The sequence below is a fragment of the Bison bison genome, unplaced genomic scaffold (assembly GCF_000754665.1).
Source record: "Bison bison bison isolate TAMUID 2011002044 unplaced genomic scaffold, Bison_UMD1.0 scf7180017864177, whole genome shotgun sequence".
Lineage (NCBI taxonomy): Eukaryota > Metazoa > Chordata > Mammalia > Artiodactyla > Bovidae > Bison > Bison bison.
In genome coordinates this window covers 784,238-809,053 of record NW_011494749.1, presented here as the reverse complement: position 1 = coordinate 809,053, position 24,816 = coordinate 784,238, and the positions used below count along the sequence as shown (strand labels likewise).

Below are 24,816 nucleotides of genomic sequence, written 5' to 3'. Positions count from 1 at the left end.
CCCTTAAGAGGAGAGAATTAAAGGATATGAGTGGGTACCCTGAGCTTCATCAGGGTAAGCCTAAATAGATGAATTCTTTATTTTCTTTTTCTTTCCCTCTAGGGATTTGTAAGAGAAACAGGAAGTCAAAGATTCAGAGAAAAGAGCATTCATTCCACAACTGTAAACAGTTCATTTTGTGTCAGTAAATGTTTCCAAAAGTCATTGGGGGTATTTGGAAAACAAAGACTTTTTCCTGTCCGCTGCTGTGAAGATAGATTAATTTTAAATTCGAAATCTAAAAATGTTATTTATTTAGCAGGTAGTCATAGCTCTCAAGGGGATTTCCTGGTGGCTCAGAATGTAAAGCGTCTGCCCGCAATGCGGGAGACCCGGGTTCGATCCCTGGGTTGGGAAGATCCCCTGGCGAAGGAAATGCAATCCACTTCAGTACTCTTGCCTAGAAAATTCCATGGGTAGAGGAGCCTGGTGGGCTACAGTCCATGGGGTTGCAAAGAGCTGGACACGACTGAGTGACTTCACTTTCTTTTTTCTTTCTTTCTATGGCTCTCAAAGCTATGTATATTGTTAGACTCTGTAAAATCAGTAGTAATGGGAAAAGATGGTGACCGTTGTTCAAAATTAGAATCTTTAGAAAGCTGGTGCATTAACACAGCAGTTACTTTATATTAACTGAAATTACAGGATGAAATGAGGAAATCAGGTGTCTAGATCTCAGGACCATTAGGCAACCGTTAGCCAACCATAGGCCATTAGCCAACCAATCTATAGTTTTGAATTTTTAAAATAATGACCCTATTAATAAGGAATGCAGATATTAAATACCAATAATATTCCTAACATTTTGCTACTTCACTGTGAAAGTATGTAATTACATAACTAAAGAAACGAATAGATGTGTTTAACAGAATTTATTTGATGTGTCATTTTCATAGCACAGTACTCTTGGTGAAATATATGTCTGCTACTTGTCATATTTGAGATTAACAATTAACTCTAGATTGAGTTAATGGTGGAATTCTTGGCAGGGATAACCACAAACAATAGATTATTAATATACATCCACTTAAACTGTTACTTTTTGTTTATTCATTTGTAAATATATACTCTCTATAATTGAGGTGTAATTCAGAAACCATAAAAGTTACTTTTTAAAGTGTACAGTGCAGTGGTTTTTGGTGTATTCACAAGGTTGTGCAATCAACAGCACTGTGTAATTCTAGAATATTTTCATCACTCCACAAAGAAGCTCCCAACCCATTACTAGTTGATCACCATTGCCCTCTTTTCATAGCCCTTGACGACCACTAAGCTAACATACTGTGTCTTGAGATTTGCCTATTATATGAATAGAATCATACAATATGTCATTTTTTGTGTCTGGCTTCTTTCACTTGGCACTTAAGGTAATGTTTTCAAAGTTCATCCATTGTTGTAACATGTATTAGTGCTTTATTCCTTCTTCTGTGGCTGAGTAAGATTCCACTGTGTGGATATACCACATTTTGTTTATCCTTTCATCTGATGATGGATACTTGGTTTGTTTCTACTTTCTGACTGTTTGAGTAATGTTGCTATTAACATTTGTGTACAAGTTTTGATGTGGACTTCTGTATTCAGTTCTCTTGAGTATATACTTAACATTGGAGTTACTGAGTCATATAGTAACTTTATGTTAAAACTTTTGAGGAACTGTTATTTTCCAAAGCAGTTGTACTATTTTTACATTCTCAACAGCAGTATATAGGAGTTCCAGTTTCTCTGCATCCTTACTGACACATGTTATTACATGTCTTTTTTATTACAACAGTTCTGTTTGGTATACAGTGGGATGTCACTGTGATTTTGATTTGCATTTTCCCTTATATTAATATTTATGATGTTGAATATCTTTTTATGTGCTTTTGTCCATTTGAATATATTCTTTAAAAAATATCTCTTTAGATACTTTGCTACTTTTTAATTGTGCTTTTTATTGTTGAGTTGTAAGAGTCCTTTTTATTTTCTGGATACAAGTCCTTTATAGATAATGTAATTAGTAAATATTTCTTCCCATTATGTGGGTTATCTTTTCACCTTCTTTTTTTTTAATATTATGTTTTTATTTATTTTTGGCTGCTCTGGGTCTTCATTGCTGCATGCAGTCTTTCTCTAATTGCAGCAAGTGGGGGCTACAATCTAGTTGCAGGGGCTTCTCATTGCCATGGTTTCTTGTTGCAGACCCAGGCTCCAGGCTTGAGCTCACTAGTTGCGGCTCATGGGCTTAGTTGCCTTATGGCATGACCAGGATGCCACCAGGGATGAAACCCGTGTCCCCTGCATTGCACAGTGGATTCTTAACCACTGGACCACTAGGGAAGCCCTCACTTTCTTGATGGTGTCTTTTGAAGTACAAAAATATTTAATTTTAAGTTAAATTTATCTATTTTTTTGATTACTTATGCTTTAAATGTTCTATTAGGAAACTGTCTATTCAAGATCACAATGACTTATGACTATTTTTTCTACTACAAGTTTAGAGCCTAAGGTCTTACATCTAGGTCTTTGATCCATTTGGGGTTAATTTTTGTGTATGGTATGAGGTGGGAAACCAAATTTATTCTTTCACATGTGGATATCCAATTGCCCAGTACCATTTATTTAAAAAGAATTTTTCATTCCACCTTGTCAAAAATCAGTTCACTCTGCATGTGAGGGTTTTTTAGTTTGTGTATTTTAAAAAATGGATTGAATTGCTCCCTTCCCCTCAAAAAAGAAATGTTGCAGTCCTAACCCACAGTATCTCAGAATGTGATCTTATTTGGAAGTATGGTTGTTATAGATATATTTTATAAATAAAATAGAGTTGCTGTACACTATTATGTTAATTTCAGTATACTACATAATGATTTCTTGTTTGCATACATTATGAAATGATCCTCATAAGTCTAGCAACCATCTATTCCCATACAAAGTTAGTACATTAACCATATTCTTTATGCTGTATATTACATCCCTGTGACTTACTTGGTAAAGTGAAAGTTGCTCAGTCGTGTCTCCATGGACTATACAGTCCATGGAATTCTCCAGGCCCAGATACTGGAGTGGGTAGCTGTTCCCTTCTCCAGGGGATCTTCCCAACCCAGAGATCAAACACAGGCCTGCCACATTCTTTACTAGCTGAGCCACCAGGGAAGCCCAAGAATACTGGGGTGGGTTCAGTCAGTTCAGCTCAGTTGCTCAGTCATGTCCGACTCTTTGCGACCCCATGGATTGCAGCATGCCAGGCCTCCTGTCCATCACCTCACCAACTCCCAGAGTTTACCCAAACTCATGTCCATTGAGTCGATGATGCCATCCAACCATCTCATCCTCTGTCGTCCCCTTCTTTTCCCGCCTTCAATCTTTCCCAGCATCAGGGTCTTTTCAAATGAGTCAGCTCTTCGCGTCAGGTGGCCAAAGTATTGGAGTTTCAGCTTCAACATCACTCCTTCCAATGAACACTCAGGACTGATATCCTTTAGGATGGAATGGTTGGATCTCCTTGCTGTCTAAGGGACTCTCAAGAGTCTTTTCCAACACCACAGTTCAAAAGCATCAATTCTTTGGCACTCAGCTTTTTTTATAGTCCAACTCTCATATCCATACATGACTATTGGAAAAACCATAGGCTTGACTAGATGGACCTTTGTTGGCAAAGTAATGTCTCTGCTTTTTAATGTGCTGTTTAGACTTAGCAGCAGCAGCAGCAGCAGCAGGTTGGTCATAACTTTCCTTCCAAGGAGTAAGCGTCTTTTAATTTCATGGCTGCAGTCACCATCTGCAGTGATTTTTGAGCCCCCCAAAATAAAGTCTGCCACTCTTTCCACTGTTTCCCCATCTATTTGCCATGAAGCAGTGGGACCAGATGACATGATATTAGTTTTCTCAATGTTGAACTTTAAGCCAGTTTTTTCACTCTCCTCTTTCACTTTCATCAAGAGGCTCTTTAGTTTTTCATTTTCTGCCATAAGGGTGGTGTCATCTGCACCCACTGGGGTGGGTAGCCTCTCCCTTCTCCAGCGGATCTTCCCAACCCAGGAATCAAACCAGGGTCTCCCGCATTGCAGGAGGATTCTTTACCAGCTAAGCTGCCAAGGAAGCCCTTACTTGTTATATAGCTAATGTAAGAGGTTTGTGCCACTTGAGCCCCTTCACCTGTTCTTGCCCCCGTCCTTATTTCTTCATTTCTGTACTCGTAATTTTATTCTGTTGATCTGTCTACCCATCTATCTATGTATCTATCTTTATGCTAGTACCATACAGTCTTAATTACTATAACTTCACAGTAATTTTTGAAATTGTGTGAATCTTTAAGATCGTTTTGAGTATTCTGAATTTCTGTATGCATTACAGGATCAGCTTATCAGTTTCTGCAAAAAATGTAGTTAAAATTTTGGTAGAGATTGCATTGAATGTGCATATCCATTTGCAGGTATTGCCATCCATACGAAGTCTTCCATTTCTTTAGGTCTTCTTTAATTTCTTTCAATGATGTTTTTTAGTTTTCAGAGTACAAATCTTGTACTTCTTTTGTTAAATTTATTCCTAAATATTTAATTATTTCTGATGCTGGTGTAAGTGGAATGTAGTCTTGATTTCATTTCTGGAGTTTTCCTTGCAAGTGTATAGAAAAACAATTAATTTTCATATAGTGATATGGTTTCCTGAAACTTTTCTGATATCAAACAGTTCTAATAGCTTTTTTCTTTTTTTTAATGGATTCCTTGTAAGTTTCTGTGTATAAGACCATGACATCTTAAAATAGAGATAGTTTTAGTTTTTCCTTTCCAATCTATGTGTTTTCCTATTTTATTTTCTTGTACTGGCCAGACCCTCCAGTGTGACACATTAGAAGTGGCGAAAGCAAACAGCCTTATGTTGTTTCTGACCTTACGCGAATCAGTCATTTAGAATTAAGTGTGGTGTTAGCTGTGGGCTTTCGTAGATACTTCTATATCAGGTTGAGGACGTTAACTTCTATTGCTATTAATAGTTTGTTGAATGTTTTTAATCATAAAATAATGTTGGATTCTGTCAAGTGCTTTTCTCTGTGTCTGTTGAAATAATCATATGGTTTTTGTCTTTTATTCAATTCGTATAGTTCATTACACTGATTTCTACTTGTTGAAAAATGCTTGTTATTTTTAAAGCTGTAGAAATTTTATAGTGGAACTAAACAGGTTATTTTAAATGTAGAGCAAAAATTAACCAGTATGAAATACTCTTCTTGTTACTTAAGACATAGAAGCTTCCCTATATTTCTGTGCAATGATAAGAATGGTTCAAGACTTAAGCATTTCAAGTGTGCTTTCTATTTTTAAGATTTCATCTGTATTTTCTTCTTTGTCTAGTCTAAAGCTAAAGAGGAAAGAAATGAAGTAGCAGTAGAATTGAGAAAGAGTTTGTGTGCATTGATAGTAAATGCTATTGTGAATAATGAAAAAGATCATTAATATGGTTAATATCCTTAGGGAAAATTCTAAAACAATGGGATGGGCTTTTAGAAAAAATGAAGAAATGAGGAGAACGATTACTTGCTCTACAGGAAGATTCCCTTTACATTATGGCTAGAATTTAGTAGCATCTGAAGGCTTTGAGATGACCAGGGGACTCTTAATGAAGTTGTAGCCTTTTTAGAACAACTTTGCTTAAATTTACTTCTAAATTATTGAGTGGTAATATAAGTATTAATATGAAAGCTAATCTAAGCACAAAACAATATTTATGCTAGGAAAACAATCATTTGCAGGTTTTAAAAACTATTCTAGGTTTAAGAAGGGGTTATATTGCACGAAATATTGGGAAAATTAACTTGGTCAATTTGTGAAGCAGACATGTTTTTGAAAAACAAAAGAACAGAATAATATGCTTCAACTGCAGTTCTGTCCTGGGATTCTGAGTTTTGCTGTCATGTATAGTCCATGACTGAAGCGACTTAACACACACACATAGTCCAAGACTAGGGCTTGGCGTCTCCAGAAGAGCCATTCCTAATGCACATTTTGTCAGTTCGTAACAAGGGCAATTCAGAAACACATTATAAAGCCATTTACAAAAATGACTTGATGAAATAGTAACATTTAAAACTACATTTTCAACACCCAGAACTAGAAATAATTATGTTTCCAAAATTGAGCAATAGTTTTTTGCACTTTAGAATTTCAAAATCTGTGCTCCTGCTTCTTGGCTTCCCCCTTACTGTGATTCTCCCTGGGATTAACCTCCTCCAAAAAAAGGTTACTATCATGGAATACCCTGATTCCAGATTTATTTAATGTAGGTGGTTCCAAATTTCATATTTATATGTTTTCTCTTCTTACACCAAATAAAAATTATTTAAACTTGGGCAGGGTCATAATACTTTGCCCAGTTAAATATGCCAAAGTGTTTTTGTTTTGAAAGATAACCTGGACCTGGACAACTTTATGGCGGTGGTAAGTAATAATTATAATACAAATCTAAGTCATAATTAAAACACTGATATGAAGTTTCTTTAGCTTATTTTTATGCAGGAGACGTAAGAGATGCTGGTTCGATCCTTGGGTCGGGAAGATCCCCTGGAGAAGAGAATGGCAACCCACTCCAGTATTCTTGCCTGGAGAATCCCATGGACAGAGCAGCCTGCCAGGCTATAGTCCACGGGGTCACAAAGAGTCAGGCACAACTGAAGTGACTTAGCACACACACATACGATGCTACCAATGGAAGCAAAACTAATAATTTTGTAAATTTAATGTGGTAAAATCATAAACTGACAGATTTTTAAAAATCTTACCTGTTGAGCAGAGCTAAAATAATGACAGTACTCTGTGTGATACTATTATGGTGTCCAAAGTGATGTTAAGAGCAATATTTAATTTGTTCCTTACCTATGTGTGAGAAGAATGGTTCGTTATTGCTGAATTCCCCCTTTTTTTCTAGATTGCTGAGACATGGAAAGGTTAAGTTACACAGAAAGTTTCTCTCCTAAGTTCTTTCCATGAGTATTCACCAGATTCTGGAATTTATCTTAGGATTCAAAACTTGCATTTAGATATCATTAGATGGTGGCTAGAATGTGTGCATTGGATGATTTAAAGAATTATCCTGAATGCTAATTGATAGTATGCTGTTTGAATGCTTTCTTTCCTAGAATAATTATGGCAGAGCTTTCTGAGACAGAAGGGCCAGTAGATTGGAAAGAACGCTGTGTAGCCCTGGAGTCCCAGCTCATGAAATTTAGAGTTCAAGCAAGCAAGATACGCGAGCTCTTGGCAGAGAAGGTAAGCTTTTCTCCCTCACCTTTGTTAGTAAAACATCAGTTCTTTGGGGCCCATTTCATTTATATTAAATAATCTCAGTACTTTAGGAGGTAAACATTTAAAAAATAATGAATATTATTTAATTTTTTGTCAGGGACCTGATGCTCTACTGGGCATATTCTTTTGCTAGTTTTAGAATGGATTGGACATTAAGATAGAAAACACTTCTTTGCAAATACTGGTGGACTATGTAATAAAATAAAATTTCATTTTAATGTTATAGGATTTTTTAATGTATGTGTATAAAACCAATAGATTAATTCGTTTATTCATTCAACAAATATTCATTGCAGTGTGTTTGTGCCAGACACTGTTCTTAATGCTACAGTTGCAAATCTGTGAATAAGACAATGCGTGTTGCTATTTCCAGGGAGTTTGGGTTCCAGCCCTGCAGTGTCCAGTGTGGCAGGCACAGCCACAAGTGGTTAGTGAACACTGTAGATGAGACTAGTTCAAACTGAGATGTGTTGGAAATGTAAACTACACACTGGATTTCAAAGATTTAGTTTGAAAAAAGAATATGAAATACCTGTGCAATAGTTTTATATTGATTACATGTTGAAATGATAATATTTTGGACAGTAGATTAAATAGAAAATAGTAAAATTATTTACCTGTTTTTAACTGTAATATGGGTACTAGAAGTTTTGAAATTGTATATGTAACTCACATTATATTTGTATTGGCACTGCTGTCTGGATGGCTATATAAATGGTATTAATGATCATTCAGAACTGACCAGGAGAACTTACAGGTGGTTTCATAAACTCTAGCCTGCATAATCCTTTTACAGTGGAGACCAGTACACATATCACATCTCTAAAAATCATGTTAAATCTTACTTCCAACTTACTTCTTGGCACTGATTCTTAGCACAGAAGAATTGTAATAAAATCCAGTGAAACACCGTTCCGTTTAACCTTTCATATTTATCCTCTTACATTTTTGTGCACAAGCAGCTTTTAGATGGAAAGACTAAAGTTACTCTATTCTCTTTGGGCTAGAGGGTGACCCGGTCATAGGTTTTGTGGAATGCATCCCCACTATCAATTTACTTTATTTATCACTATTAAAATAAAAATTATAACTTGGAAAAAAAAATCCCAGTTTGATTATCTCCAAGTTGGGAAAGCTTATCCTAACTCAGAGTCAGTGACTCATGCTTTACCTTTTGCTCCTCTCTCTGTAAAAATCATTTCCCAGGTTGTACTATGATTGTCCCCCATGTAATGATTTTAGCAATATCACTAATTATAACCTTGCTGCCCAGCCTCACTGGACACTTCCAAGTGTCCCAGTACCTCAGCCCTTCAGCAGTTGGCCCGCTGTTGACCACAGCCTCCTACTCAAAATTTTCTTGGTTCCCTTGGCTGTTGTACTCTCTTGGTTTCTTTATGGACTTTCTTTATAAGAAGTTATAAAAAGTTATGCTTATTTGGGTTCCAGTTAATTGACCTTTAAATTCTTAATGCCAGTATTTGTTTTGTTCTTCAGTAGGCTTGTCATAAGAAATTTCTTTGTGAGTGTCCATTTTGTAAATTTTAAAAGTGTAATTTTCTCTGTAAGTAAGATTGTAAATAGTTTTTGGTCATTAATTTAGTTGCCAAATTTTCTTTTTTCTTTGTCAGTGAATAAAGATTGAGAGGAATATTATTTCAGAATTGCTGTTTTAGATGTGGTTTCTTTTTCTTCTTCTTCCTTTTTTTGGGGTCTTCTGTAATTTTATTTGTCTTAAATCCTTTGACAGATCTCAGAGATGGAATGATTCATATGTGTTTTATACAGTGGAAAGAGGATAAACCTGCCAAGTTACTCATGGCTTCCCAGTAAATATATTCAACACCAAAATAGGAATAACACTTTTTCATGATATTTTCTGTATTTTTCGCTATTTTTTTCTCTGGATTAAAATTTATTTTTGGTACCCACCCATAAAAATACCAAGTACTGGTATTAAAATAAAAATACCAAATATTGATTTATTATGTACTAAGCACTGTACAGATATGATTTATTTAGTTATTATAACAACCTATGAAGTAATAAGTTTTATTGTTCCCATTTCACAGGTTAGGAAACTCATGCTTACCATGTGCCAGGCAATCTTCTAAGTACTTTATTATGTTTTTAATCCTTATAACAGCCTATGAGGTAGATATTAATATTATTCATATTTACACAAGAGGAAGCTAAGGCACATAAAAGGTATTTACCTTAACTGAGTTCATGCTGAAATGTAAATGATGAAGCCAATATTTGGCCAATATTTGTAAATAGGCATTTTATTTTGGGGGCTTCCCTCATAGCTCACCTGGTAAAGCCTGCAGTGCCGGAGACCCCGGTTTAAATCCTGGGTTGGGAAGATCCCCTGGAGGAAGGCATGGCAACCCCTCTGGTATTCTTGCGTAAGAATCCCCATGGACAGAGGAGGCTGGCCGGCTACAGTCAATGGGGTGGCAACAGTCGGACACGACTGAGCAACGAAGTGCAGCGTTTTGTTTTCAGAGCCTGAATGCTTAGCCATCACCCTATATGACATCTCTAACCTAGTTTTATTACCACGTTCCTTGCTTTCTCTGATATTCTTACCTACTCATCTGTTGTCTTTTCGGTCACACAACATATAAATCCTTCTCTGCTTGACAGCATATGTCTGCGTAAGTTAGGATGTATGTACGTATGTAGTAATAACAGTTTACATAATGTTACATATTTCTCAAAGCCAACCCTGTTGCGTTGCTTCTGCGTGCCAACCCAACTTGAGTCAAATACCGCGTTCCAGAGGCTGGTCTGTTCCCAGCTGTGATCTTTGGTTTTGTGTTAGAACCAGGTTGCCCCGAGGATTCTTCCTAATAGTTCTCTGTGCCTCCCCCCCAGATGGATGCAGGCCTAAAGCTGAAGATTCTTGAGAGAATACTAATTTGATTCCTCAGCTCTTTGCCAGAAATTCTGTCCAACTTTTCTTTTCTGCTACAGTTCTGGTTCTTGGTTCTGTCTTCTTGGCACTGATTATAGACAGCTAACACTAGGTGCCAACTATAGATCCTAAGCCTTGACTACAACCATTAGCTAGCTTAAACCCCACAGTAACTCTATGAGGTAACTATTATTATCCACAATCTAAAGTTGTTGACATTAAGACTGAGAGTATTTGAGCAGGAGGCCCAATATCATACAGGTAACAAAGAGCAGAGTTGGCTTAAAACCTTAGATCTTTCACACTTTTTTTGTGATGCAGCTAAAAGAGTGCCTGGCATATAGAAGTAACTCATTATTATTTTCCTGTATCTTTCTGACTGGACACACTGGTTAAGCATACAAGGAGATGACCTAAAAATTAAAATGATTTTTTATTATTTAGACTGTTTTATTTTATTATTTTAAATAATAATAAAAATAACTTTTATTATTTTAAACTAAAATAGTATAATTATAGATTGATAGACATCTTTCTGAATTTTTTAGCAAAAATGTGTGAGAGGATCTCTTCCTATAATTAAAGATGGATTTCAATTTTATATACCTTGTATATTTTGGAGATTAGGATTAGAAAAATACATGGGATCTTTTTAAACTATTTTTTTCACCCATTTATTTTTCCATTACAATTTCCAAGTAACTTTGAATATTGAAGCTTGTGAAGAAAAAGTCCTTATTGAAATCTTGGGCAAATCCTGCTGTAAGTGGGAGAGGTCTTTGGAGGAATTTAAGGAATGGTGTTGGAAATATCTCTAGTATGCCAAACATAAACTCTTCAGGGAAGCTGAGATTTAAGTAGTTTTCTGCTTTACAGTATTACTGGTTCATTTTCAGAGTCAGGGAGGGAAAGGGAAAGTTTATTTTTCAGTTGAAGTGAATGTTGTTTCCTATTAGTTAGATTTTCAGTGAAAGGAAAAAGGTGAAACAAATGAAGAGTTTTCCCTTTAGGCATCAGCATGGCTCACATAGCCTAATGCTGCCTTTATCTGATATCATTGCTGTCTGGCAGTTCCTGCCACTTGACCTTCCTCTTGTCAGTGTGATTTCCGTGGGGTGGTCTAGGATTCTCGTCTAGGAATAAGGAGTCCCTGGACAGCATTGTGTTTGCTTTCATATAACAGTCCAGTCAACACCACGGTTATCCTATTTAAGTCACACATGTCCTGTTATTCTTTTGCCCCACCTGATATTTCATAGCACATTCCCTGGTGGCTCAGTTAGTAAAGAATCTGCCTGCAATTTGGAAGACCCAGGTTCAGTCCGGGGTCAGGAAGATTCCCTGGAGAAGGAAACGGTAACCCCCTCCAGTATTCTTGCCTGGAAAATCCCATGGACAGAGGAGCCTGGTGAGCTACAGTCCATGGGGTCGCAAAGAGTTGGACACGACTGAGCAACTAACACACAATGAAAATTGTATGTATAATAATAATAATGAGATTTTCAGGCTGATTTAAAGTTATTTTAAATAACTTTATTTTGGGGCTATTGATTGAGGCTATTTTCACTATTTTACATTTTATTTATGTATTTGGCTGCACCAGGTCTTAGTTGCAGCATGCAGAACCTTTAGTTGTGCCATGTGGGATCTAGTTCCCTGACCAGGGATCAAACCTGGGCACTCGCCTGGGCACCTGCATTGGGAGTTGCAGAGTCTTAGCCACTGGACCACCAGGGAAATCCTGAGGGTATTATTTTTGATAACAATTTTTCGAAAATGGTGTGTTTCCTTCTACAGTAGGTTTCTTGAGACCATACAGCTTAAAATTGTTCCTATTATGAATGTTAATGATTTTAAGTTACTAATAAAAGATTCCTAGGCCAAAAGAATAGAATACAAGGGACAAAAATACAGATGCTTCCCAGACAAGGATTTTGTGGTTTCATGTATTTGGGACTGATTTTCATTTGGTTCTGTATAACTATACACTGTGGGTGGAGTTTATAAATACCTAAGCAGCTGTGGTTCAACTAAAAGAGCACTAGGGATTCTGTGCATGTAGGCTCACATCCCATCCATGTCACTGGCTGGGGGCATTCGAAACACCAATTTCCTAATATTTCTAATTGGAATAACAATTTCTGTCTATGACATGGCTATGCAATAATGTATTTGAAAATTCCTGATTCCGGAACTCTAATTTTAATTCTTTTTATGTTCTTTCCCTTGAATTATCTTTCTTTCCTCTGAGATTATTTTCCACTTTTATGTTTGATTTTTCTTTTTCAGGTTGCAAGCTTTTCTCAAATGTCTGGTGATCTTTGGTGGTCTGTTTATATTTAAGGATGGGATATCTGAAAAGTTGACCAACAGTTGCGTATAAAATCACTGCTGGTTGACTATCAATATTTGCTTTAGAATGAGTGGGTCTGAGACTGCTTATTACACCATGAGCCCATAAATGCCACAGTTGTTGGACTAGAGCCCTCCAAGTAATTTATTCAACTTTATAGGAAAAGAACATTCAGTCTTTTAACAGGAAGTAAACGCTTAGCTGCTGCACATTCGGCACATGGGGATAAATGAGAAGGTTTCAGAGAACTAGTGGGCTCTAAGGGCCACATGTTTTCTATTAATACCCGCTATTCCCTGCCCCACACTCACTTCCCCTGTAGGTCTTTGCAGGGTTGTACAGGGCATTCAGCACTAGGAGAGAAGTTCAGGATGCTCCAATGCTTATTGTAGGCTGTGGTCCAGTAATATGTTTCCTCTGGTTTCCAGTAATATGTTCCTCATGTCCACCTGACATCTCATCAGAAGAGCCTTTACCAGCCATCATTTCTATCAACAATCTGCTCACAATCCTTAGCTGTGCACTCCAGGAAGATTGAGGCTTTCTCTATAGCTTCCTGTTCTTCTGACCTCTCACCAGAATTGCTTTAATGGTCTGTTCGTGGTCACGTAGGTTTTTTCTACCATGTACCTTAAAATTCTTCCAGTCTCTATCTATTACCCAGTTCCAAAATTGCTTCCACATTTTTAGATATTTGTTAAGCAGCACCAATTCTATGTCTTAGTCTGTGGGGATTGCTGTAACAAAATAACAGCCTGTGTAGCTTACGAACAATAGAAATCTTATTTCTCACAGCTTTGGAGGCTGGACGTCTGATACCAGGATTCCCGCATAGTCAGGTTAGGGCCCTCGTCTGGGTCACTGACTTCCTGCACTGCTACCTGGCAGAAGGGGCTGGGAGCTCTTTAGAAACTCTATTATAAAAGCACTAATGCAATTCATGAGGGGCCTATCCTCAAGGTTTAATCACCATCTCATTGGGCATTAGGATTCCAAGATGTGAATTTGCCAGAGTGAGGGGCAAACATTCAAAGTGGTCCCCTTTGAGAAATTACTCAGTCTTTAAAAAAAAATGACTATTATTAAGACTTTGTCTTTTTTAGAGCAGCTTAGGATTCACAGAAAAATTGGGTGGAAGATAGACATTTTTCATATATTCTCTTCCCCCACACATGTATAGCTATCCTCATTATTATTTTTCTTTTTTAAAATTTATTTATTTTAATTGGAGGCTAATTACTTTACAGTGTTGTGATGGTTTTTGCCATACATTGACATGAATCAACCATGGGAGTACATGTGTACCGCCTATCCTGAACCCCCCTCCTACCAACCTCCCTGTCCCATCCTTCTGGGTTGTCCCAGTGCACCGGCTTTGAGTGCCCTGCTTCATGCATCAAAGTTGGACTGGTCATCTATTTCACATATGGTAATATACATGTTTCAATGCTGTTTTCTCAAATTATCCCACCCTTGCCTTTTCCTACAGAGTTGAAAAGTCTGTTCTTTACATCTGTGTCTCTTTTGCTGTCTTGCATGTAGGGTTGTCGTTACCATCTTTCTAAATTCCATGTATGTGCATTAATATACTATATTGGTGTTTTTCTTTCTGACTTACTTCACTCTGTATAATAGGCTCCAGTTTCATCCACCTCATTAGAACTGACTCAATTGCATTCTTTTTAATAGCTGAGTAATATTCCATTGTGTATATGGACCACAGCTTTCTTACCCGTTCGTCTGCTGATGGACATCTAGGTTGCTTCCGTGTCCTGGCTGTTGTAAACAGTGCTGCAGTGAACATGGGGGTACACGTCTCTTTCAGTTCTGGTTTCCTTGGTGTGTATGCCCAGCAGTGGGATTGCTGGGTCGTATGGCAGTTCTACTTCCAGCTTTTAAAGGAGTCTCTACACTGTTCTCCATAGTGGCTGCTAAGTCACTTCAGTCGTGTCCGACTCTGTGTGACCCCGTAGATGGCAGCCCACAAGGCTCCCCCATCCCTGGGATTCTCCAGGCAAGAACACTGGAGTGGATTGCCATTTCCTTCTCTAGTGCATGAAAGTGAAAAGTGAAAGTGAAGTCGCTCAGTTGTGTTCAACTCTTCACGACCCCATGGACTGCAGCCCACCAGGCTCCTCCATCCATGGGATTTTCCAGGCAAGAGTACAGGAGTGGGGTGCCGTTGCGTTAGCCATCCCCATTATTAACATCCCTCTCCAGAGTGGTACATGTTACAAATTGTTCAACCTACATTGACACATTATTATCACCCAGAGTTCATAGTTTCACTCTTGGTGTTGTACATTCCATGGGTTTGTACAATGTATAGTGACATGTATGTATCATATGGTATCATACAGAGGATTTAGTGTAGTGGTGTTAGTCACTCAGTCATGTCTGACTTTTTGCGACCCCATGGCCTGTAGCTGCTGTCCATGAAATTCTGCAGGCAAGAATAGTGGGGTGGGTGGCCATTTCCCTCTCCAACAGAGTACTTTCCCTGTCCTAAAAAGCTTGTGTGCTCTGCTTATTCATCCCTCTCCACGCTCTTCCCCAACCCCACCCTCACAACCACTGCTCCTTTTATTGTCTCCATAGTTTTCCAGAATGTTATGTAGTTAGAATCATACTTTATGTGGCCTTTTCAGTTTGGCTTCTTTCACTTAATAATATGTTTTAAGTTTCCTTCATGTGTTTTTATAGCTTGATAGCGCAATTCCTTTTAGCAGTAAATAATATTTCATTGTCTGATTATACCACAGTTTATCCAGTCATCTTTTGAAGGAAATCTTGATGGCTTCCAAGTTTTGGCAATTGTGAATAAAACTGCTGTAAATATCTGTGTGAAAGTTTTTATGTGAACGTAAGTTTTCAACTCCTTTGGGTAAATACCGAGGAGCACACTTGCTGGATAGTATGATAGGAGTATGTGTAATTTTATAAGAAAGCATGCAGTGGATGAGAGTTCCTGTTCCTCCACATTCTTGCTAGCATTTGGTATTGCCGGTGTTCTGGATTTCGGCCATTCTCATAGGTATGTCATTTATTTTCACTAGCCAAGGTATACAAAGCAGCAACCCATTTGTGGGTTTTCCTGTTTTCTCTGGAAATCTCAAAAATATTCAAAATTGAGAATAAGGCTGCACAAGTGTAGAAATTCCTCTGAAAACACAATGTGGTTGCATTGTAGAAACGACGTTACATTGTAGAAACGACAGTTGTCAGCGTATTGTCCCGTAGTGAAAGAATGTGATGTTGGTGTGCGCATGTCAATTTTTTTGTTTAAGGACTATCCTAATGGGGAGGGAGGAGGGAGGAGGGTTCAGGATGGGGAACACAGGTATACCTGTGGTGGATTCATTTCGATATTTGGCAAAACTAATACAATATTGTAAAGTTTAAAAATAAAATAAAATTTAAAAAAAAAATTAAAAAAAAAAAAAAAGGACTATCCTAGACAGGAGATACATTGCTTGTCCAACTTCTTCATGTAATGTGATAGTCTATAACAGAATCAATAAAATGCTTTTAGACAACAGTACTTGTTTATTAAACATGAAATGTGGTGATGTGCTCAGTCGTGTCCAGCTGTTTGCGATCCCATAGACTGTAGCCCACCAGGCTTTTCTGTCCATGAGATTTTCTAGGCATGAATACTGGAGTGGGTGGCCATTTCCTTCTCCAGGGAATCTGCCCAACCCAGGGATCAAACCTGCGCTTCTTGTGTCTTCTGTACTGGCACGTGGATTCTTTACCATTAGTGCCACCTGGAAATATCTTCACAAAAATTAAAGGTGATATGAGGTCCAGAGAATGCACTTGGGAAATGCCTATTTATGTATCCAAATATTTTAAAATTCTTCCAGAATCTAGATCCTTGCAATAAGCTACCTTAAAAAAATATTGCCATGTGGACAGGCAGTTAAATTGCCATATATGGTGACAATGGAATGTTTTACACTTTTATTATCCAATAGAAATATAAAGTGAGAAACATATGTAATTTTAAAATTTCTAACAACATTAATAAAATGAAAAAGAAACAGTAGATGAAATTAATTTTAATATTATCTTTTATTTAATGTGACATTAAAAATATCATTTCAGTGTAAGTCAATATGAACAATTACTGAGATTGTTATTCTTTTTGTAATAGGTTTTCAAATACTATGTTATTGAATGAAGTGTGTATTTTACAGTTCTACCACATTTCAATTTGGACTAGCCACATTTCAAGTGCTCTTGGACAGGTCAGTTCTATATTCCCCAGTCCTCTGTGATTTTCTGAACCATCTGGAGACAAGAAAATCAGTGTGTTGCTAAAATAATGTCCAAATGCTCTGGACTGGTACACACCATATGTCATTACTATCATATTTTCGGGAGTCAGTCCATTAAAAGTAATAGCTATATCTGAACAGCAGCCTTCTAATACTTGCTCAGGGTTATGAGACATTGTCTCCTCAATAAGATGTGCAGTTGGTTTTATGTTAAATAGAATTCTTCCTTTGGAATCCTCTTTACTTTCTGCAGGAACTCCTGCATTTTTCAGGCAGACTGCTAAGCTGCGTATCTTCTGATAAGTTCCAAATCACACATGGATTTGCATACTTTTCGGACTTATTCCCCTGGAGAAGGAAATGGCATCTCACTCCAGTATTCTTGCCTGGAGAATCCCCTGGACAGAGGAGCCTGGTGGGCTACAGTCCACGGGGTTACAGAGTCAGACACTCTGAGCGACTAAGCACATATGCACGGAGACTTATTCAGAAGTCTGTTAATTCTTTTCATAGCCTCCATAGTTAAAGCAATTCCTCCTCCTACTGTCGTGAAATCAAGGTTGCCGGATGTTACAGTGTGGCCCAGACAGAAGGGCTGAGATACATCCTTAGTAAACGGAATATACTCGAGTTTTCAGTGACAGCAAGTGTAGTGGGATGTGCGAGGAAGAACCAGTTGCGGCTGTTGCTGTGCTTTCCAGAGACATATTTGTCCATTTTCCTCATCTGTGTCCACATGTCATTTTTTATCTTAGACCATCATTTTTCATTTTTAGTCCTATGGTTCTCTGCTTTGTCACAGTGTTTGGTATACGATTCTTTGAGTACCCAGTAACACCATCGGGTTTTCATGGATGATACAGTATATACAGATACTTTTACTAAGCTCCATGTGCTGCACTTCTGAAATGTTTAAGAGGTTTTTTGTGTTAGGTGGGTGAAGTGATAGTGCTCGTCATGGTCTTGAGTTTTACCTGTGTCTACTGGTAACATAGATACCAAACATAGATATCAAAATGCAGCAAATGCTCCAAACCAGTACAGCTTTAAAAAATTACGTATTCATAACAGAAACTATCTTTCAGGCATTGAGAATAACACATGCCTCAGTTGGGATCCTGTCACTCATGTGGTCCAGAGCTGGCAGCCTTGCTTCCTGCTGTAGGAGGCCACTCCTCCATGGTTTTGAGAAGGGGGATCTGTTGTATCAGCCATGGGTGCTGTTGTATCACACCCAGGGTGCTGTGAGTTTGAGATGCTCTGGAAGTTCTGGGCATCTGAGAATGTCAGCCAACAGTAAAAGTGACAGTGAGCGTAGGTTGAGCCACAGATGGCTCCAGTGTTGACCAGACTTCAACAGTCAGAAAAGAATAATTCAAATTTAGTTTTACATCATGGTTGTGTATTATGTTAATTTGTATTAGATCCTTTTTAAGACTTTTGCTTTTTTACTTATAATATTCAGTTTAGTATTTTACTTAAAATATCCAAAGTTTTTTTTTTTTTAATTTCCCACCCTCTGAAATCTTCAAACATTTTATTATCCACAGAACTTTCAAAAAATACCCAGATATTTGTTCAACCTCTGTGCCATATGCTTTTGTGAACATACGTATATTTTATCAGAGTATCTTCTATACTCTATCACAATCTTTAAGAATTAAAACTACTCAGTTGTGACTTACACATACCACCTGTGAAGCTTATGAAAATGCACCACTTGCTGATATCACTGGGACTTCTTTCCCTTATAGTAAGCCTAATTCAGTTTATCTTTTTTCTTTTTAAATTTTTTTTATTATTTATTTTTTGTTGAAGTATAGTTGATTTACAGTGTTGTTAGTTTCAGGTGTACAGCCAAGTGATTCAGGTTTTTTAAAAATGTTTATTTGGCTGCACTGGGTCTTAGCTGCAGCATGTGGTATCTAGTTCTAGATTGAACCTGAACTCCTTTCACTTGGGAGTGCAGAGTCTTAGCCACTGGACCACCAGGGATAGCCCATCAGTTTATATATATATGTATGGACATGTATATTCTTTTTCAGACTCTTTTCCTATGTAGGTTATTACAGAATATTGAGTATAGTCCCAGTACTATACAGTATGTGTTTGTTGGTTATCTGTTTTATGTATAGGAATGTATATATGTTAATTGCTCACTCATTTCCAACTCTTTGCGACCTCATGGACTGTAGCCTGCCAGGCTCCTTTGTCCATGGAATTCTCTAGGCAAAAATACTGGCGTGGGTTCTTTCTCCAGATGACTTTCCCAACCCAGGGATCGAACCTGGGTCTCTAGCATGGCAGGCAGTTTCTTTACTGTCTGAGCCACCAGCTCAAATTCCTAATTTATTCCTCCCCCCATCATTGGATCTTTTTGATCAGCAAAGCAATATGACATTTGAGGTCTTACTATTATCTTAGATTTAATTTACTGTTCTTAAAATATGCTGACCAGTAATTTCTAACATACAGTCCAATGAAGAAAATTCTACTGATTAATACTCATGTAGTACATATTGCAAATAGTATCAAAATTTTGGTATTTTGATCAGTTTTTACATATGCCCTGAAAGAACCTTTAATGTGCTAAATTCTATGTAATTAATATCTATTGAAGTACTTTAAGTGTTCTTAAATAATTCCAAAAGGGAAACACGAATTTTTCTATTTTTTATGTCTTTTCTCACATTTCAGATGCAGCAGCTTGAGAGACAAGTTATTGATGCTGAGCGTCAAGCAGAAAAAGCTTTTCAACAGGTAGGGTATAGTTTTGGTTAAAAAATTTTTTTTTGCCTCTACCAATTTAAGCATTGTTTTGCCCAAAATAATCTTGAAAATAGTTTTCAGCTGTCCTCTTCACTTTGTCGTTTTTACTGTTTATGAGCTAGCTCCATAGAGAAAATGTAGAATCTAACTTTGTTTTGCCCCTTAAGAAATTTTCAAAAGGTCACAAATGCTTCTATTAGGAAGTTTTACTTATAAAAAAAACTCAAATATGAATTTTATGGTTATGCCTAGCCATAATGACATTTTATGTATAAAGATGTTCATGGCAGCTCTAGTTATAGTAATAAAGAGTTGGAAATAATATGACTGCAATATTATAGGAGAATGAATTAGTGAACTGTATTTATTCCATGAAATATTAAACAACCATTAAAAGTAACTGTTGGTGGTGGTGGCTAAGTCCCTAAGTCGTGTCCAACTCTTGCGACCCCATGGACTATAGCCCGCCAGGCTTCTCTGTCCATGGGATTTTCCAGGCAAGAATACTGGAGTGGGTTGCCATTTCCTTCACCAGGGGATCTTCATGACCCAGGAATCAAACCCGGGTCTCCTGCATTGCAGACAGATTCTTTACTGACTGAGCCAATGTGAAAAGATGTTTAAAGTTATATCGGGAAAAATATATACAGAGTTTTGTATCTAACATGTTAATAGATATGGGGGCAGGATGAGTCAAACCTAAGAATTAAAAAAAAGCTGTTAGGAAACACTGAAGTTTAACAGGAGTTATAATTATCAGATCAGATCAGTCCCTCAGTCATGTCCAACTCTTTGCGACCCCATGAATCGCAGCATGTCAGGCCTCCCTGTCCATCACCAACTCCCGGAGTTCACTCAGACACACGTCCATCGAGTCAGTGATGCCATCCAGCCATCTCATCCTCTGTTGTCCCCTTCTCCTCCTGCCCCGAATCCTCCCAGCATCAGAGTCTTTTCCAATGAGTCAACTCTTCACATGAGGTGGCCAAAGTACTGGAGTTTCAGCTTTAGCATCATTCCTTCCAAAGAAATCCCAGGGCTGATCTCCTTCAGAATGGACTGGTTGGATCTCCTTGCAGTCCAAGGGACTCTCAAGAGTCTTCTCCAACACCACAGTTCAAAAGCATCAGTTCTTCGGCTCTCAGCCTTCTTCACAGTCCAACTCTCACATCCATACATGACCACAGGAAAAACCATAGCCTTGACTAGATGGACCTTTGTTGGCAAAGTAATGTCTCTGCTTTTGAATATGTTATCTAGGTTGGTCATAACTTTCCTTCCAAGGAGTAAGTGTCTTTTAATTTCATGGCTGCAGTCACCATCTGCAGTGATTTTGGAGCCCAGAAAAATAAAGTCTGACACTGTTTCCAATGTTTCCCCATCTATTTCCCATGAAGTGATGGGACCAGATGCCATGATCATCGTTTTCTGAATGTTGAGTTTTTAGCCAACTTTTTCACTCTCCACTTTCACCTTCATCAAGAGGCTTCTTAGTTCCTCTTCACTTTCTGCCGTAAGGGTGGTGTCATCTGCATAGCTAAGGTTATTGATATTTCTCCTGGCAATCTTGATTCCAGCTTGTGTTTCTTCCAGTCCAGTGTTCCTCATGATGTACTCTGCATATAAGTTAAATAAACAGGGTGACAATATACAGCCTTGACGTACTCCTTTTCCTGTTTGGAACCAGTCTGTTGTTCCATGTCCAGTTCTAACTGTTATAATTATAGATGGAATTATAGATGATTGGTTTCTTCTTGTATATCCTCATACTTTCTAGTTTTTGGTTCTGGTACTACTTTTACTCTGAAAAAATGAAGTTTTGATAAGTCACTTAGCCCTTCTTAGGCCTTGCCCACAGTAAAATGAGTGGTTTAGATGAGCCTACCAGCCTTAAAATTTGCCTAAGGAGCATACATTGATAAATTCACATTTTATGAAAAGATCTCTGTCAGATTCAGTCAAGTCAAGAATTTCAGAAGTCTTAAATACAAAATTGTTTCTTCTCAGAAGTGTATATTAAATTTCTTATACTTGCTCTAGGTCTTTTACATTTGTTTCTTCAACTTGAATACTACCAAATCTTATTTTCACCTAAAGGTTTAATTTTACACAGAAAATTGTTTCAGTGGTCTGACTAACTTAACCCAATTTAACCTAGTCCTTAGTTTTCTTTTTTTAAAAAATAATTTTATTAATTAATTTTATTTTTGGCTGTGCTGAGTCTTCTGTCGCTGCACAGGCTTTTCCCTAGCTGCGGTGAGCAGTGGCTGCTCTCTAGTCGTGGTGCCCGTGTTTCTCACTGTGGTGGCTTCTCTTGTTGCAGAGCAACAAGAGTATTTGTGGCTCCAGTATTTGTGGCTCCCAGGCTGCAGAGCACAGGCTCACTAGTTGTGGTGCATGGGTTTAGTTGCTCCGCAGCCTGTGGAATCTTCCTAAATCAGAGCTCAAACCCTTGTCTCCTGCATTGGCATGTAGATTTTTTACCACTGAGCCACCAGGGAAGCCCCCTTAATTTTCTTAAATTAATTATACTTGAAGATAAGATCTTTAAACTTTATTATGCAAAATTCAACCACTATAAGAGTAGAGAAAATAGATAACGAACCTCCATCATCAACTTCAGCAATTAGTTGACTCACAGCTAGTCTACCCCCACCTACTTTTTGCCTCCCTATCCCTATACAAGGTTATTTTGAAACAAATCCCAGATAACATATGATTCTACCCAAGTGTGTTTCAGCATCCCATCTAAAAATAAAGACTTAAGAGTCATAACTACAGGTACCATCACCTCATCAAAAAGTTAGCAATAATTCTTTAATACTTCAAATGTAGATATTGATATAAGTACTAGCAGTCATGATAAGGATGTAAGCTGTGCTTGGTTTTTTGTATTTTATATTCCTTAGCTGATGGGACCAAGTAATAATTACTTATATCTATAAAAAGCCAATAATCAACAGTAAAGCCATTAAAGGCCACTTATATTCTACAAGAAAAATTGTTGTGTTTATGTCATTCTCTGTCACTCTATGCATGTGTGCTAAGTCGCTTCAGTAGTGTCTGTCTCTGTAACCCTATGGACTGTAGCCTGCCAGGCTCCTCTGTCCATGGAATTCTCCAGGCAAGAACACTGGAGTGGGTTGCTGTGCCCTCCTCTAGGGGGCTCTTCCTGACCCATGGATCGATCCCATTTCTCTTACGTTTCCCGCATTGGCAATTGGCTTCTTCACCACTAGTACCACCTGGGAAGCCCCTGTCACTCTATACCAAATGTCTTTTTCTGTAGTGGGCCCTTGAAGTGTGTCGCAGTTCAGCCTGAAACCTGGCAGCGCGTATTTGTCATTCTGTCAGCCTCCTTGACTTCCATGTCTCCTTCACTGTCTTTCCCTTTCTGACTTTGGTTTTCTGGTGACATCCCTCTTGATTGCTGCACTCAAGGCTATCTCCATGCATCTCTGTCTGTTCTGCTGCTTTTTCTTTCTCCTCCTCTCCCTTTTCTTCCCTTCCCTTCCCTTTTCCCCCTTTAACATTAAAGATGGTTTTGTTTTGCCTTTTCCTGAGTTAAGTTTCTAAATTGATATATGCAGCAAATTTATTTAGTTCTGAAAATTAAAGTAAATTAAATATCTTTTTTTTTTTTTAATTTGTGGTTTTCATTTTCCCCGTTTGGTTCACTGGATCTTGAAAGATCTTGAAAGAAAAAAGGAATCCTTATTCCCAATTTAAAGAAAGGAAACCATGACAATTTCTAGCCATCAGTGCCTAACTCCTCCTAGTCTTAAGAAGTTAACAAGAAGAATTTCTTATTTGAAGTTGTCCTTTGAGTATATTGGGTTTCCCTGGTGGCTCAACTGGTAAAGAATCCACATGCAATGGGTTCTATCCCTGGGTTGGGAAGATACCCTGGAGAAGGGAATGGCTACCCACTCCAGTATTCTGGCCTGGAAAATTCCATGGACTGTATAGTCCATGGGGTTGCAAAGAATCAGACACTACTGAGTGACTTTCACTTTGAGGATATCAAGTATAAAATTATTTCATTCTATGTGCCACATTTTTAGGGAAAATTATACAATTTTATAAAATTATAACATTTTAGGGAAAATTATTGGTTATTTTAGATATACTGCCTTAAAGCAACATTACTAATGCCCCCCGCCCCTACCCCCACCCAGGTAAAAAGGTCAATAGTTATCTCCCAGAGTTTCCATATAATCAGTAGATATTGCTTTTTGTCATAACACTTTAAATTTATAGAGTAGCTATTTTGTTATTCTTCAGAAGAATTTTTGGCTTAAATATTTCATAATGAATCTGAAAGTTAACAGGAAATATAAACAGAGAGCAAGTTAATTCTAAGGCACTGATTATATTACCTTTTTTTTTTTTTGCCTTTGTTAAGACTAAGTAAATATTATTAATTTAGAGTAACTGAGTCTTTTGCTCTCTTTAACAGTTTCCATGGGATTATAGCCTATCTGCTGTTTATGTTGCTTAAATCCAGCTTATCCTTTGTCATTGAGCCATATCCTAAAACTTAAACTGTATTTATATTAACCTAGAAAGAATGTTTCCCCACGAAAAGCAGTTGTCAGCTGTAACCAGCTCAACTCTACATTTTAACTTTGTACATTTTTTTTCCTCATGTATTAAATGTGTGGGCTTCACCTGCATAACCATCAAGTAAATTGCTGATAGAAAGAAGAATCGCACATTCTTCCAGAGAAATCCTGGCAATGTTGTACATCTTTATTGTTGTTGTTCATAAATTTTGAAAGCAGTTATGTGCATATCAACCCAGTACTGTTTATGAGAAATCTAGTGAGGCAGAAAAGAAGCAAATAGCACGTATGGGAGACACTGATATACAGCATTCCTTCTCAACTCTCTGATCAGGCAGTTGTATGCATGCACGCATGTATGCTAAGTCCCTTCAGTTGTGCCTGACCTTTGCGACTCTATGGACTGTAGCCCGCCAGGCTCCTCTGTCCATGAGATTCTCCAGGCAAGAATACTGGAGTGGGTTGCTGTGCCCTCCTCCAGGGGATCTTCATGACTCAGGGATCAAACCCGTCTCTTGTCTCCTACACTGGCAGGCGGGTTCTTTACCCCGAGGGCCACCTGGTACAATCTAATGCTCTAATTTATGCTAACCAAAGAGGTACAACATTG

General features: G+C 37.8%; 1 protein-coding gene across 1 annotated transcript in view; it reads left to right on the top strand.

Moving 5' to 3' along the window:
* The window catches only part of PLEKHH2 (pleckstrin homology domain containing, family H (with MyTH4 domain) member 2), a 107,013-nt gene that overhangs the window by 1,249 nt on the left and 80,948 nt on the right, over positions 1-24,816 (top strand). The window contains exons 2-3 of the mRNA XM_010842318.1: positions 7,154-7,283; positions 19,570-19,632. Coding sequence (XP_010840620.1) covers positions 7,161-7,283; positions 19,570-19,632 — 186 coding nt within the window. The 5' untranslated portion in view covers positions 7,154-7,160. The remainder of the gene's footprint in view (positions 1-7,153; positions 7,284-19,569; positions 19,633-24,816) is intronic.